Consider the following 12,726-nt stretch of genomic DNA (forward strand, 5'->3'; position numbering starts at 1 on the left):
CTCGGGGCGCGTGCTGCCTTTTATCGCGCGCTGATTTTTTTTCGGGTGCTGAATTTCTTATCGCGCGCTGCTTTTTTTTCTTAACAGTGAAAACACCAAAAGCGAAAACAGGGTACTAATGTAGGTCTTTCATAACAGTGAGGTTTCGTAAAGCAAACATTCGAAAAGCGGGGGACATCTGTATAAAGAAAGTATATTTATGAATGTTAGCTTAACCAAACAGTTATTAAAGGAAAAAAAACAAAAAGGCCCATCATAATTAAACAGTCAAATGTGCCCAGGATGGAGCTCAAATCTTCCAAAAGCCATTGTGTCCGATGTTCTCAGGGCGCCAACTCCTATTCACCGAACCCTGATAGAAATCCCCCTCTTGGGCTCCATCGAATCGCATATTCCCACCAGATCGAATCCTACGGCCGGTTCTCTCTAGCTTCTTCTCTCTCCCTGCAATTCCCACCGATAAAAGACCTCAACCCACCTCAGTGTCCGTCATAAAACCTCTCTCCCAGCGTTCTTTAGAATCTTCTCCCAGTTCCACCATCCTGTTTGGATGACACAACATTCCTAAGCATCCCTTATCATTAACGGCAACCCAAACACTACCAGCAGAATACACTGTTTCTACATGAAATACCCTACAACATTAGCAGGAAAATCTTTGCCAAGGCATTACAGTAGTCTTCTATATTCAGGCTGAACGCCAAAGTTGGACAGTCTTTCATTGATTCTGTTATGTTAATTATTCTATAGATTTATTGAGTATGCCCACAAGAAAGTGAATCTCAGGGTTGTACATGGTAACATATATGTACTTTGATAATAAATTTACTTTGAGCTTCAAGAGCAACCTCGTCAAGCGCTCACCATCCCACACCACGTGCTGCTGGAAGATTCTCCATATTTTCTGGCCAAGAAAAAAATCTCCAACCACACCCTACTCCTTCAGTGTCATCAATTAAACATGGCCACAATCTTAATGAGAAGATGTTGAAGATGGATTGGGCACATTACGAGAGGAGAGGCCAACTCTAATATCAAGACACTACATTGGATCCCTGAAGGGCAGAGGAAATGTGGGAAACCAAAGACAACCGTGCTGTAGAGGCAGAAATGATGATACTGAAAGATAGCAACATACATCAAAGTTGCTGGTGAACGCAGCAGGCCAGGCAGCATCTATAGGAAGAGGCGCAGTCGACGTTTCGACTTGTTGCTTGAATTTCCAGCATCTGCAGAATTCCTGTTGTTTGCGTTTAAATACTGAAAGATACCTGGGTCACAGTAGAGAAGATGGCCAAGGACAGACAGAGATGGAGAACCTTCATCACTGCCCTAACCGCCAGCGGCGTAACAGGCAGTAAATAAGTTCTATTTGCAACTGTAAGGCATTTTTAAATTGATGCTTGGATCTCAGTTTCATACTGTGAGCTGACCACTTTTTGCCAAATTCTGCCTGAAATGAACTCAAAAATAAAACACATCAAAACATTTCTCATGCTTCCCATCACACTTCAAAGTTAAAGTGCTTTAACTTAATAATTTGTTGACTGAAGTGCAAGCGTTTCACATCACACTGAAAATGCTTGCACTTCAGTCAACAAATTATTAAGTTAAGCACATCAGCTTTGAAGCTCACTCTTCCTGTGACCCAACACTCGGGGGCCACAGTCCGAAAAAAACAAACCGCAGGGAAATCCTTTCCCTATAACACACCACTCAGGAATAACCATCTGCCCTCAAAGTTAGATCTTATCCACAAAAGTACCACAGAAGACCCCTGCACCCCAAACACATCACTGAAGGTTAGCCCAGTCCCAAACATGCTGCCAAATTTTAACGCACAAGCTTCTGTGCAGATGCTGGAAAGTTAGTGTAACACTTAACTTCCGGTATTTTCTCCTCCTCCCCTTCTTGCTTTTCCATTTCCCATTCCGGTTCCTCTCTTACCCATTTCTCTTCTCATCTGCCCATCACCTCCCTCTGATGACCCTCCTCCTTCTCTTTCTCCTGTGGTCCACCCTCCTTTCCTATCAGATTAATCCTTCTACAGCCCTTTACCTTTTCCACCCAGCACTTCCCAGCTTCTCACTACATTTCCTCTTCCCCTAAGCACGAAGCACCTTCCCTTCACCGACTTCACCTATCACCTGCCAGCTTCTACTCTTTCCCCTCTCCCACCTTCTTATTCTGGCTTCTAACCCCTTTCTTTCCATTCTTAATGAAGGGTCTCAGCCAGAAATGTTAATTGTTTATTTCTCTCCATTGATGCCACCTCAACTGAATTTCTCCAGTATTTTGTGATCAAATGTTAACACAAGTCCCCTATATCGAAATATGGATCAAGTTCGTTCAAAGTAAATTTATTATCAAAGTACATGTCACCATATGGAACCCCGAGATTAGTTTTCTAGCGGGCATTCACAGCAAATACAAAGCAGCACAATAGTATCAATGAAAGATCACATATAACAAGACAAACAACTAATATGCAGAAGACAACTCTGCAATTTCAAAAATAAAAAAATAATAAATATTGAGAACCTGAGATGACGTGCGCAGTTGCACCACTCATTCATACATACATACATCTGCTCACTTCTTCTACACATCACTATACAGATGTTCTAATACAACCGCTTCCACATATGCGTGCACCCCCCGCCCCCAAAACACAAACACAACGTAACATTAACAAAGCACCAGCTAGGACAGAATGAAACAACGGGGATCTGAAATCAACTCACAAATACCAGAGTGGGTTGACAGGACCTTTACAAGCCAGTCCATTCAATACCTGTAGTGTGCATCTGGAGTATTGTATACAGTTCTGCTTGCCCCATTACTAGAAGCGTGTCGGGGCTTCGGAGAGGGAGCAGAAGTGGTTTACCAGGAGGTTGCCTGAATTAGAGGACACGTGCTATAAAGAGAGCTTAAGACAAACTTCGGTGCTTTCTCTGGAGTGGCAGAAGCTGAAGGGAAATCTCATAAACGGTAGGTGTAAGATTATGAGAGGCACAGACAGACAATATCTTTGTCCGGGGGTTGAAATATCCAATACCAGATGGCATGCAGTTAAGGTGAGAAGGGAGTAATTTCAAAGGAGATGGGAGGGGCAAGTGCTTTTTTTTTACTCACACTGCCTGCAATGCCCTGCCTGGGGAGGCAGTAGACGCAAGAAACATTAGGGACTTCTAAGAAACGTTTAGATAGGTACATGAATGTGAGGAAAATGGAAAGTTATGAACATTGTGTAGGCAGGAGAAATTAGTTCAGTTAGCCATTTGATTACTAATTGAATTGGTCTGACAACATTGTGGGCCTGAGGGCATGTTCCTACGTTTTATGCTCGGGCTCACACTGAAACGCACGCAGAATCATCATCCTTTTCCACTTTTGGATATGTAACTATGTAAACATTACTTGCTTTGATTTTTGCTTGTTGATGCTGTTTAATTACTTATTTTCCCCCTTTCAGAAGTATCTGTTAACAACCTCTTCCACCTTGGTGACTGAAGAGCCGCCTTCTGACGCACCACAGAGTTCAGCATAAACCGATCAGCAAACCCGTCCAAAGCAAAAGCGTTGCCGTGCAACTGCACTGGGTAAACAAGGGCACTGGTCACAACTACTGCACTTAGAGCAGATAACAAAAGAAAAACAGCAATAGGATTATCTTTGCACCAGTGCACAACGTGCAATCTGACATGTTAGTCAATTACAGAGCACACAGGAACACAGAACATCACAGCACAATACAGGCACTTCGGCCCACAACGCTGTGCTAACCTTTTAATCAACTCTAAGATCAATCTAAACCTTCCTTCCCATATAGCCCTCCATTTTTCTTTCATCCATGTGCCTCTTAAATATCCCTAATGTATCTGCCTCTTCTACCAACCCTGGCAGGGTGTTCCACTCATCCACTACTCTCTGAGTAAAACCAACTACTTCTGACATCCCTCCCACCGCCCCCCCCATCACCTTAACATTACGCCTCTTCGTATTAGCCGCTCCTACTCTGGGGAAAAAGTCCTTCTTATCATCTGGTACACCTCTATCAAGTCACCTCTCATTCTCCTTCACTCCAAAGAGAAAAGCCCTAGCTCACTCAACCTTTCCTCATACGACACACTCTCTAATCCAGGCATCATCCTGGTAAATCTCCTCTGCACCCTCTCTAAAGCTTCCACATCCTTCCAATAATGAGGCGACCAAAACTGAACACAATACTCCAAATGTGATCTAACCAGGGTTTTATAGAGCTCCAGTATTACCTCACAGCTCTGGAACACAATCTCTCAACTAATAAAGGCCAATAGACCATAAGCATTCTGAACTACCCTATTAACTCCGCAGCCATTTTGAGGGATCTTTGGACGTGGACCCCAAGTTCTCTCTGTACCTCCACACTGCTAAGAATCCTGCCACTAACTCTGTACACATTCTGCTTTCAGTTTTGACCTTCCAAAGCGAACCACTTCATTCCTTTCCTGAACTCCATCTCCTATTTACCAGCCTGGCTCTGCATCTATCAATGTCCCATTGTAAATAACAGCCATCATCTATACAACTCTACCACCCACCACGTCATCTGCAAATTCGCTAATCGCCCCCCCACTTCCAGTTCCCCATCCAAGTCATTTATATAAATCACAAAGAGCCAGAGTCCCAGAACAAATCCCTGTGGAACACCACTGGTCACCCAAGTTATGCACAACTCACACGCACACACACACGCACACGCAGCACTGTGCAAAGGTCTTAGCTACATATATACAGATAGTACTAGAGTGCCACGAGAGAGGTGTGAGACAGGTGGCAGAGGAGTGCCAGGGTGGGGGGTGGCATGCGTGCAGACATACCCAGTCCTGAGACACCAGGCAAGGTCACTTGATTCCAAACAATTGGCTTATTGATTACAGAATGTCACTCTGGAGCTTCCCACTCCCTCCCCTTTTTCCAACCACAATTCCCCTCTCCCTGCGCCCTTCCCACTCTCAGTCCACAACAGACACCCATATCAGAATCTGCTTTATCATCACTCAAATATAACATGAAATTTCTTTGTCACAGCAGTACAGTGCAATACATAAAATTACTACAGTACTGTGAACAAATAAACAATAACACACCCTCAATCTGTTAAAGCTCTGGAAAAAAAAGGAGAGCTGAGTTAGTCAGTCACATTGATTAACAGTAAAGAAATGACTGATAAATGGACAGAATCAGATGTCTGAGAAGGGAAGCCACACATTTATTCTATTTAGAACTGGTTAGCTATTAAAAAGGAATAAATGTTAGATGTCTTAATTATTTATTTATAATATAAATAAATGAGAAATTCAGTGCAGAACACACCCTTCCAGCCCAGAAAAACACACTGCCCAGCAAACCAACTATGTAACCCTAGCCTAATCTCAGGACAATTTACAATTAACAATTAACTGACTAACCAGTACATCTTTGGACTGTGGGGGGAAACCTGAGCACCCAGAGGAAACGCACATGGTTCAAGGGGAGAATGTACAAGCTACTTACAAATGGCAGCGGAATTGAATTCAAAGTTCCAAACTCCAGAACGCACCGAGCTGCAATATTGTCGCACTAATCACTGTAGTACCCCACTGAACTCAGGTGGATAACTCAGCACACCGATGAGATGTACCCCAGGATGTTACAGGAAGCAAAAAAGCACTGACAGAGATTTTTTAGTCTTCACCGGCCACAGGTGGCTGGAGGGCAGCAAATACTGCACCTTTATTAAAGGAGGGAAGTGGAAGAAGCTAAGTAAAATCTGCACAAACCTCTGAGTCTATTATCATTAGTAGGGAAATCATTGGACAATATTCTGAAGGACAGGATTAACACTTGGGAAGGCAGAGTATTGGAGACGCCACTCTCAAGAAAGGACCTGCTATCAGAAGACGCATATCTAGCGGTCCCACCACCAGGTTCAAGAACCGTTATTACCTCTCAACCATCAGGCTCCTGAACCAAAGGGAATAACTTCACTCACCCCAACACTGAACTGACTCCATGACCTATGGACTCACTTTTAAGGACTCTAATACTCATGTTCTTGATATTTAATGCTTATTTATTTATTATTACATTTTTGTATTTGCACAGTCTGTTGCCTTTTACACAATGGTTGCTGTGGGCGTTTTCACCGACTCTATTGTATTCTTTGTATTTACTGTGAATGCCAGCAGGGTAACATATGGGGACATACATGTACTTTGAACTTTGATTACACTGGAGAGGGTGCAAAGGAGGTTCAAAAGGACGTAAACTGGGATGGACTGTGTCAGCTTCAAGAAGAAACTGGACAGACTTCAGATTCAGATTTATTTGTCACATGTACATCAAAACATGCAGTGAAACAGACCTTGGGATGTGCTGGGGGTAGCCCACAAGTGGCACCAACATACCATACCCACAATGCTCAGCAGAACAACACAGAACACAACACAGAAAAGGTCTTGTTGTTTACTTTGGGGGAATCAAACTGAGATGTACAAAATTAATTATGGGCACAGTTAGGGTTGGCAATCCCATCCATATGCCAGAGATCTCTTAAACCAGAGGGCACTGGCTTACAATAAGGGGGCGAGAGGTTAAAGAAAACTTGAGAAAGAATTTTCACAAAGAGGATGGCTGGAATCTGGAATATACTGCCCAAGGGGAGGATGGAGGCAGAGCCCCTATCAAAATGAGTGAATACGCAGGAGGAGAATTAGGCCTTTTGGCCCATCAAGTCTGTTACACCCTTCAATCATGGCTGATTAACTAATTTACACCCTTACTAATCAAAAACCAATCAATCTCCATTTTAAGTATACCCAATGACTTGGCCTCCACAGCCATCCGTGACAATGAATTCCAGATTCCCCACCTCTAGCTAAAGAAATTCCTCCCCATAACTGTTCTAAAGGGACATGCTTTTATCCTGAGGTTATGCACTCTGGTCCTAGACTCCCCCACTATAAGGTAACATCCTCTCCACGTCCACTCCATCTAGACCTTTCAATATCCAGTAGGCTTCATTGAGATACCATCCTCATTCCTCTAAACTCCAGTGAGTGCAGGCTCAGACCATTCAAATACTCCTCATACATTAACCCTTTCATTCCTAGGATCATTCTCGTGAATCTCCTCTCCAATCCCAGCACTTTCTTAGATAAAGGGCCCAAAACTGCTCACAATTCTCCAAGTATAGTCTGCCATTAGAAAGCCTGAGCATTATATCCTTTAGTATTCAGTTAAGTATTTTCATGGTTAGATGTAGAATGCAATGGACCACGAGCTGCAAAAATAGGATTACCGAAGGTGGGTACTTAATAGTTGTTATGTGCATTACGGATCAAAAGGCCGGCTTGTTCACTGTATGATTTATCATCTCAATTCCGGGAAGCAGATATAATCACATTCACTCGCTGTATTTGCATATCTAATCAAGCTTAATTGTCATTCAACCATAAATGAAATAGTGTTACTTCAAGGCCAAGAAGCAAAACACAGTACCGACAGTCATACACAGCACAAGACACAAACAACATGTAATTATGATAGCAGTAAACATACAGTCACACAAATAAACAATAATATAGCCCAAGTCCCTGAATGTCACATCTTACAGATTGATGGTGCATGGGCTGTCAGCAAGCACAAGTCCGATCATTACACATTAGTGCAGCTGCAGACGAACGCAATCCAGGTTGTCTTCCACTGAGCGAACACTGGAGAGCAGCACCAATGGAAGGGGAGATCCCTCAACCCAGCATGGAGGCCACACCACGCCGTTTCAGGTGTCTCCCCTCCTGGGCAGCTACAACAGGTGAGCCACAGCATGAGGGCCTGGTCCACGCTACAACCATATAGAATATTTTAGAGATCCTGTGTGAAACAGGAGGACAGCTTCACCATACTGTCGTAGCTCTGCAGTCTCACCTATTTAACCTTACACCCATTGTCCACTTATTATTATAAAAAGAAAAAAAACTCAGCTTATGAACTCAAAACTATTTCAGTTCAAAGAAAAGTATGATGTGGTACCTTCCATTACCACCACTGAGCATCTTTTGGAACAAGGCATCTCAGGCCAAGCAAGAGCAGTGCATATCATACATGAAGACATTCCCGTCATTTTCTGTGCAACCCATCCACTTGCACTAGAAACAACAGTGATCTGAAGTAAATTGGGAGACCGCTTTGTCGAGCCACACTGCTCCATCCGCAAAAAGCCAGATTTCCCCAGTGGCCAACCATTTTAATTCCAATCCCTATTCCCATTCCAACATGTCGGTGCATGGCCGCCTTTTCTGTCATGATTAGACCACTCTGAGGGTGGAGGAGCAACACCTTACATTCCAACTGGGTAGCCTCCAGTCTGATGGCACGAACATCAATTTCACCTTCCAGTAATTCTTTTCCCTCCCTTTCTTCTATTCCCCACTCTGGCCTCTTACCTCTTCTCCTCATCTGCCTATCACCTCCCCATGGTGCCTCTCCTTCTTTCCTTTCTCCAATAATCCTTTCCTATCAGATTCCTTCTTCTCCCCTATCAGATTCCTTCTTCTCCAGCCCTTTATCTTTCCCACCAACCTAACACCTAGCTTGTCTTCCTTCCCCTCCCCCAACTTTTTATTCTAGTATCTTTCCCCCTTCTTTTCCAGTAATGATGAAGGATCTTGGCCAAAAATGTCCACTTTTTATTCATTTCCATAGATGCTGTCTGACCTGCTGAGTGCCCCCAGCGTTTTGTGTACATTCATCACATCCCAAGTTTCTGAATCAGGCTGGGTGAAAGCTCAGCCACCTCTTCAAAGGCAAGATAAATGGCATCACAGGTACAAAGGGTCATAAAGAGAGCTTTTGGCACATTGGCCTTCATAAATCAGACTTCTGGAGTTGGGATGCTATTGAAGTTGAGCAAGATGCTGGTGAGGTCAAACCTGGGAGTATTGAGTGCAGTTCTGGTCACCTACCTGCAGGAAAGATATCAAAAAGATTGAAGAAGTGCAGAGAAAATTCTTCAGCGCACTGCCAGGACTTGAGGACCTGCGTTATAGGGAAAGGTTGAATAGGTTAGGACTTTATTTCCTGGAGCATAGGGAAATGAGGGGAAATTTGATCAAGGTATACAAAATAATGAGGGGTAGAGAAAGGGTAAATACAAACAGGCTTTGTCCACTGAGATTGGGCAAGACTACAACTGTAAGTCACAGATTAAGGGTGAAAGGTGAAATATTTAAAGGGAACCTGTGGTGGAACTTCTGCACTCAGAGGGTGGATTGAGCTACCAGCAGATTAGCTCATGAATACTGTATCTCTATTCCACTTTTGCACTATGTACTTCTTCTGTAACTGATAGTAAATTTTTGTGTCTTGGACTGTACTGCTGCCACAAAACAACAAATTTCATGACGTGTCAATAATATGCCATGGTCACACTTCCTGATACAGCATGGAATAAGCCCTCTCAGCCCTTCAAGCCACACCGCCTAGCAACCCCAATTTAATGCTAACCTAATCACAGGGCAATTTACAATGACAAATTAACCTACCCAGGACGTCTTTGGACTGGGGGAGGAAACCAGGGAACCTAAGGAAAATTCACGCATTCCACAGGAAGGACATACAGAGAATCCTTACAGAGGAGACTCTGAACTCCGATTCCCAGAGCTGTAATAATGTCATGTCTACCATGGCGCCCAAATGTACCTTATGTACAGACACTCCTGTGACTAGCATCACTTTATGGATGTGTATAAAAGCTATCTAATGTATTATACACAGAAACACAGAAAATAGGTGCAGGAGTAGGCCATTTGGCCCTTCGAGCCTGCACCGCCATTTATTGTGATCATGGCTGATCATCCAACTCAGAACCCCGCCCCAGCCTTCCCTCCATACCCCCTGATCCCCGTAGCCACAAAGGCCATATCTAACTCCCTCTTAAATATAGCCAATGAACTGGCCTCAACTGTTTCCTGTGGCAGAGAATTCCACAGATTCACCACTCTCTGTGTGAAGAAGTTTTTCCTCATCTCGGTCCTAAAAGGCTTCCCCTCTATCCTCAAACTGTGGCCCCTCGTTCTGGCCTTCCCCAACATCGGGAACAATCTTCCTGCATCTAGCCTGTCCAATCCCTTTAGGATTTTATACGTTTCAATCAGATCCCCCCTCAATCTTCTAAATTCCAACGAGTACAAGCCCAGTTCATCCAGTCTTTCTTCATATGAAAGTCCTGCCATCCCAGGAATCAATCTGGTGAACCTTCTTTGTACTCCCTCTATGGCAAGGATGTCTTTCCTCAGATTAGGGGACCAAAACTGCACACAATACTCCAGGTGTGGTCTCACCAAGGCCTTGTACAACTGCAGTGGTACCTCCCTGCTCCTGTACTCGAATCCTCTCGCTATAAATGCCAGCATACCATTCGCATTTGTTGTGTTTTCTTTATTATTGTGTGTTATATCATATTGTGGGGTTTTTTTTGTATTACATCAGATCCAAAGTAACAATTATTTCGTTCTCCTATTGGAATTGACATTAAACAATCTTGAATCAACTCATCTGTCATCTAATTCCACAGGTCACATAACAGAAGGTTGCCATATAGTGCAAGATTATCTTCTTTAGCACAACAAACAGCAATCGTTTTTACCCTTTGGTACAAAAGGGCACCATGTACATTGCCTAGTGACTTAAAACACTGGCATTCAATCCCTTGCAACCCTCAGCTTTGCTCACCACCACCAAAAGGCTCTCAAGAAACTGCATCTGTACAATCACTCCAAACCAAAGGAACTTTATAGAACAGGAAGTAAAGATTAGCTTTATTTGTCACATGTACTTCAAAACATCAAAACATTCAGTGAAATGTGTTGTTTGCATCAACGACCAACGAAGTCTAAGAACGTGCTGGAGGCAGCACGCATGTTTCACTCGCTTCTGGCACCAGCACAGCGTGCCCACAACTTACTAACCCTAACCCATACGTCTTTGGAATGTGGCAGGATATCGGAGCACTCAGAAAACCCACACAGTCACAGGAGAGAACATATAAACTCTTGACAGAAAGTGTCAGAAATCGAACCCCAATCGGTGATCACTGGCGCTGTAAATCGACTGCGCCAATTATTACACTGCCGTGCTATCCTATTACAACCCAATAATCTGTGACACAGTTAACGTTACACATAATAGCATCATGGCAGTGACTGTTTATTCCTCTCCATAGATGCTGCCTGACTTACTGAGTTCCCCAGCATCTTAGATTCCAAATTCTGTTTTTCAGCTCTACCTTTTGAAACTTGTCCTTCTATTCCAATCCTTCTTTTAACATCCTGAAGATTAAGGATTAACTTTATTTGTCACCTGTACATCGAAACATACAACATCATCCTTTGTGTCAAATCAAAACAGTAAGGATTATGCCGGGACAGCCCTGAAGTGTCGCCACACTGCCAGTACCAATGTAACATAGCTACAAGTTACTAACCCTAACTCATACGCCTTGCAACCCTCAGCTTCACTCAACTCCATCAGAAGGCTCTCAAGAAACTGCATCTATACAATCACCCCAAACCAAAGGAACTTTAGAGAACAGGAAGAAGAGATCAGCTTTATTTATCACATATACATCACAACATACAGTGAAATGTGTTGTCTGCATCAATGACCAACAGTCTGAGGATGCACTGGGGGCAGCCCGTAAGCGTTGCCATGTTTCCTGCACCAATATAGCATGTATGCAATTTACTAATCCTAATCCACAGATCTTTAGAATGTGGAAGGAAACCCACACAGGCATGGGGAGAATGTACAAACTCCTTGCAGAGAGAAGTGGGCATCAAACCCAATCTTGAACATGAGGAATTCTGCAGATGCTGGAAATTCAAGCAACACACATCAAAGTTGCAGGTGAACGCAGCAGGCCAGGCAGCATCTCTAGGAAGAGGTACAGTCGACGTTTCGATGAAGGGTCTCGGCCCGAAACGTCGACTGTACCTCTTCCTAGAGATGCTGCCTGGCCTGCTGCATTCACCAGCAACTTTGATGTGTGTTGATTAAACCCAATCTTACAGCTGGTGCAGTAAAACAATTTGCAACCATGCCACCTACTTAAATTTGTACCACACCTTTCCTGACCTCAATATTTTGCAGACATATTACAACCCAATTCAGTAATTTTAATTCTGTCACAGTTACAGTATAGGAAACATGGGAAACAAGCTCACACCAAAACTGCAATAATTATTAAGTAATCGGCTTCCGGTGATGATTTAGATCATGTGTATCTGGCTGGAATGGGATCACCGTCCTGTCTGAGCCGTGAAGAGTTAAGGTTTCAGCATGTCATACAGTAGTCCTGTGAAACATGTGACATTGATTGCCGAGCAGCCAGTAACCTGAAATATCCTGATGGTGTAATAGGCCAGGCATTCTGACTAAGGTTGTTTGTAGCCTGGTGTCCTGTAGCGAGAGCTTCAAACACCAGTGACTGGAAAATAGTCCTTTGTGTTCTCCTTTTCACTGAGCAGCAGTGAATTGCGTGGTGATTTCGACAAAGCAACATTCTGCACAGTTTGAAATAGAGCCACACGCCGTGACCAAAACTTTCCTTATTTTCTACCACCGAGAGGATAGGAACAGGTAGAGGAAGTTTCGGCTGACACAGAAGTAAGCCAACTTCCTATATTTCTGCAACAGCATACACAT

At 43.5% G+C, this 12,726-nt stretch overlaps 1 protein-coding gene across 8 annotated transcripts in view; it reads right to left on the reverse strand.

Moving 5' to 3' along the window:
- The window catches only part of LOC134353567 (homeodomain-interacting protein kinase 3-like), a 251,827-nt gene that overhangs the window by 236,195 nt on the left and 2,906 nt on the right, over window positions 1-12,726 (reverse strand). For 3 of the 8 annotated variants that reach the window (XM_063061615.1, XM_063061616.1, XM_063061620.1), the window contains one exon: window positions 8,988-9,060. The exons of the other annotated variants lie outside the window; for them this stretch is intronic. In XM_063061615.1, the coding sequence (XP_062917685.1) occupies window positions 8,988-9,060 (73 nt within the window). The remainder of the gene's footprint in view (window positions 1-8,987; window positions 9,061-12,726) is intronic. 8 annotated transcript variants of the gene reach the window in all.

The sequence above is a fragment of the Mobula hypostoma genome, chromosome 11 (assembly GCF_963921235.1).
Source record: "Mobula hypostoma chromosome 11, sMobHyp1.1, whole genome shotgun sequence".
NCBI classification, from domain to species: domain Eukaryota; kingdom Metazoa; phylum Chordata; class Chondrichthyes; order Myliobatiformes; family Myliobatidae; genus Mobula; species Mobula hypostoma.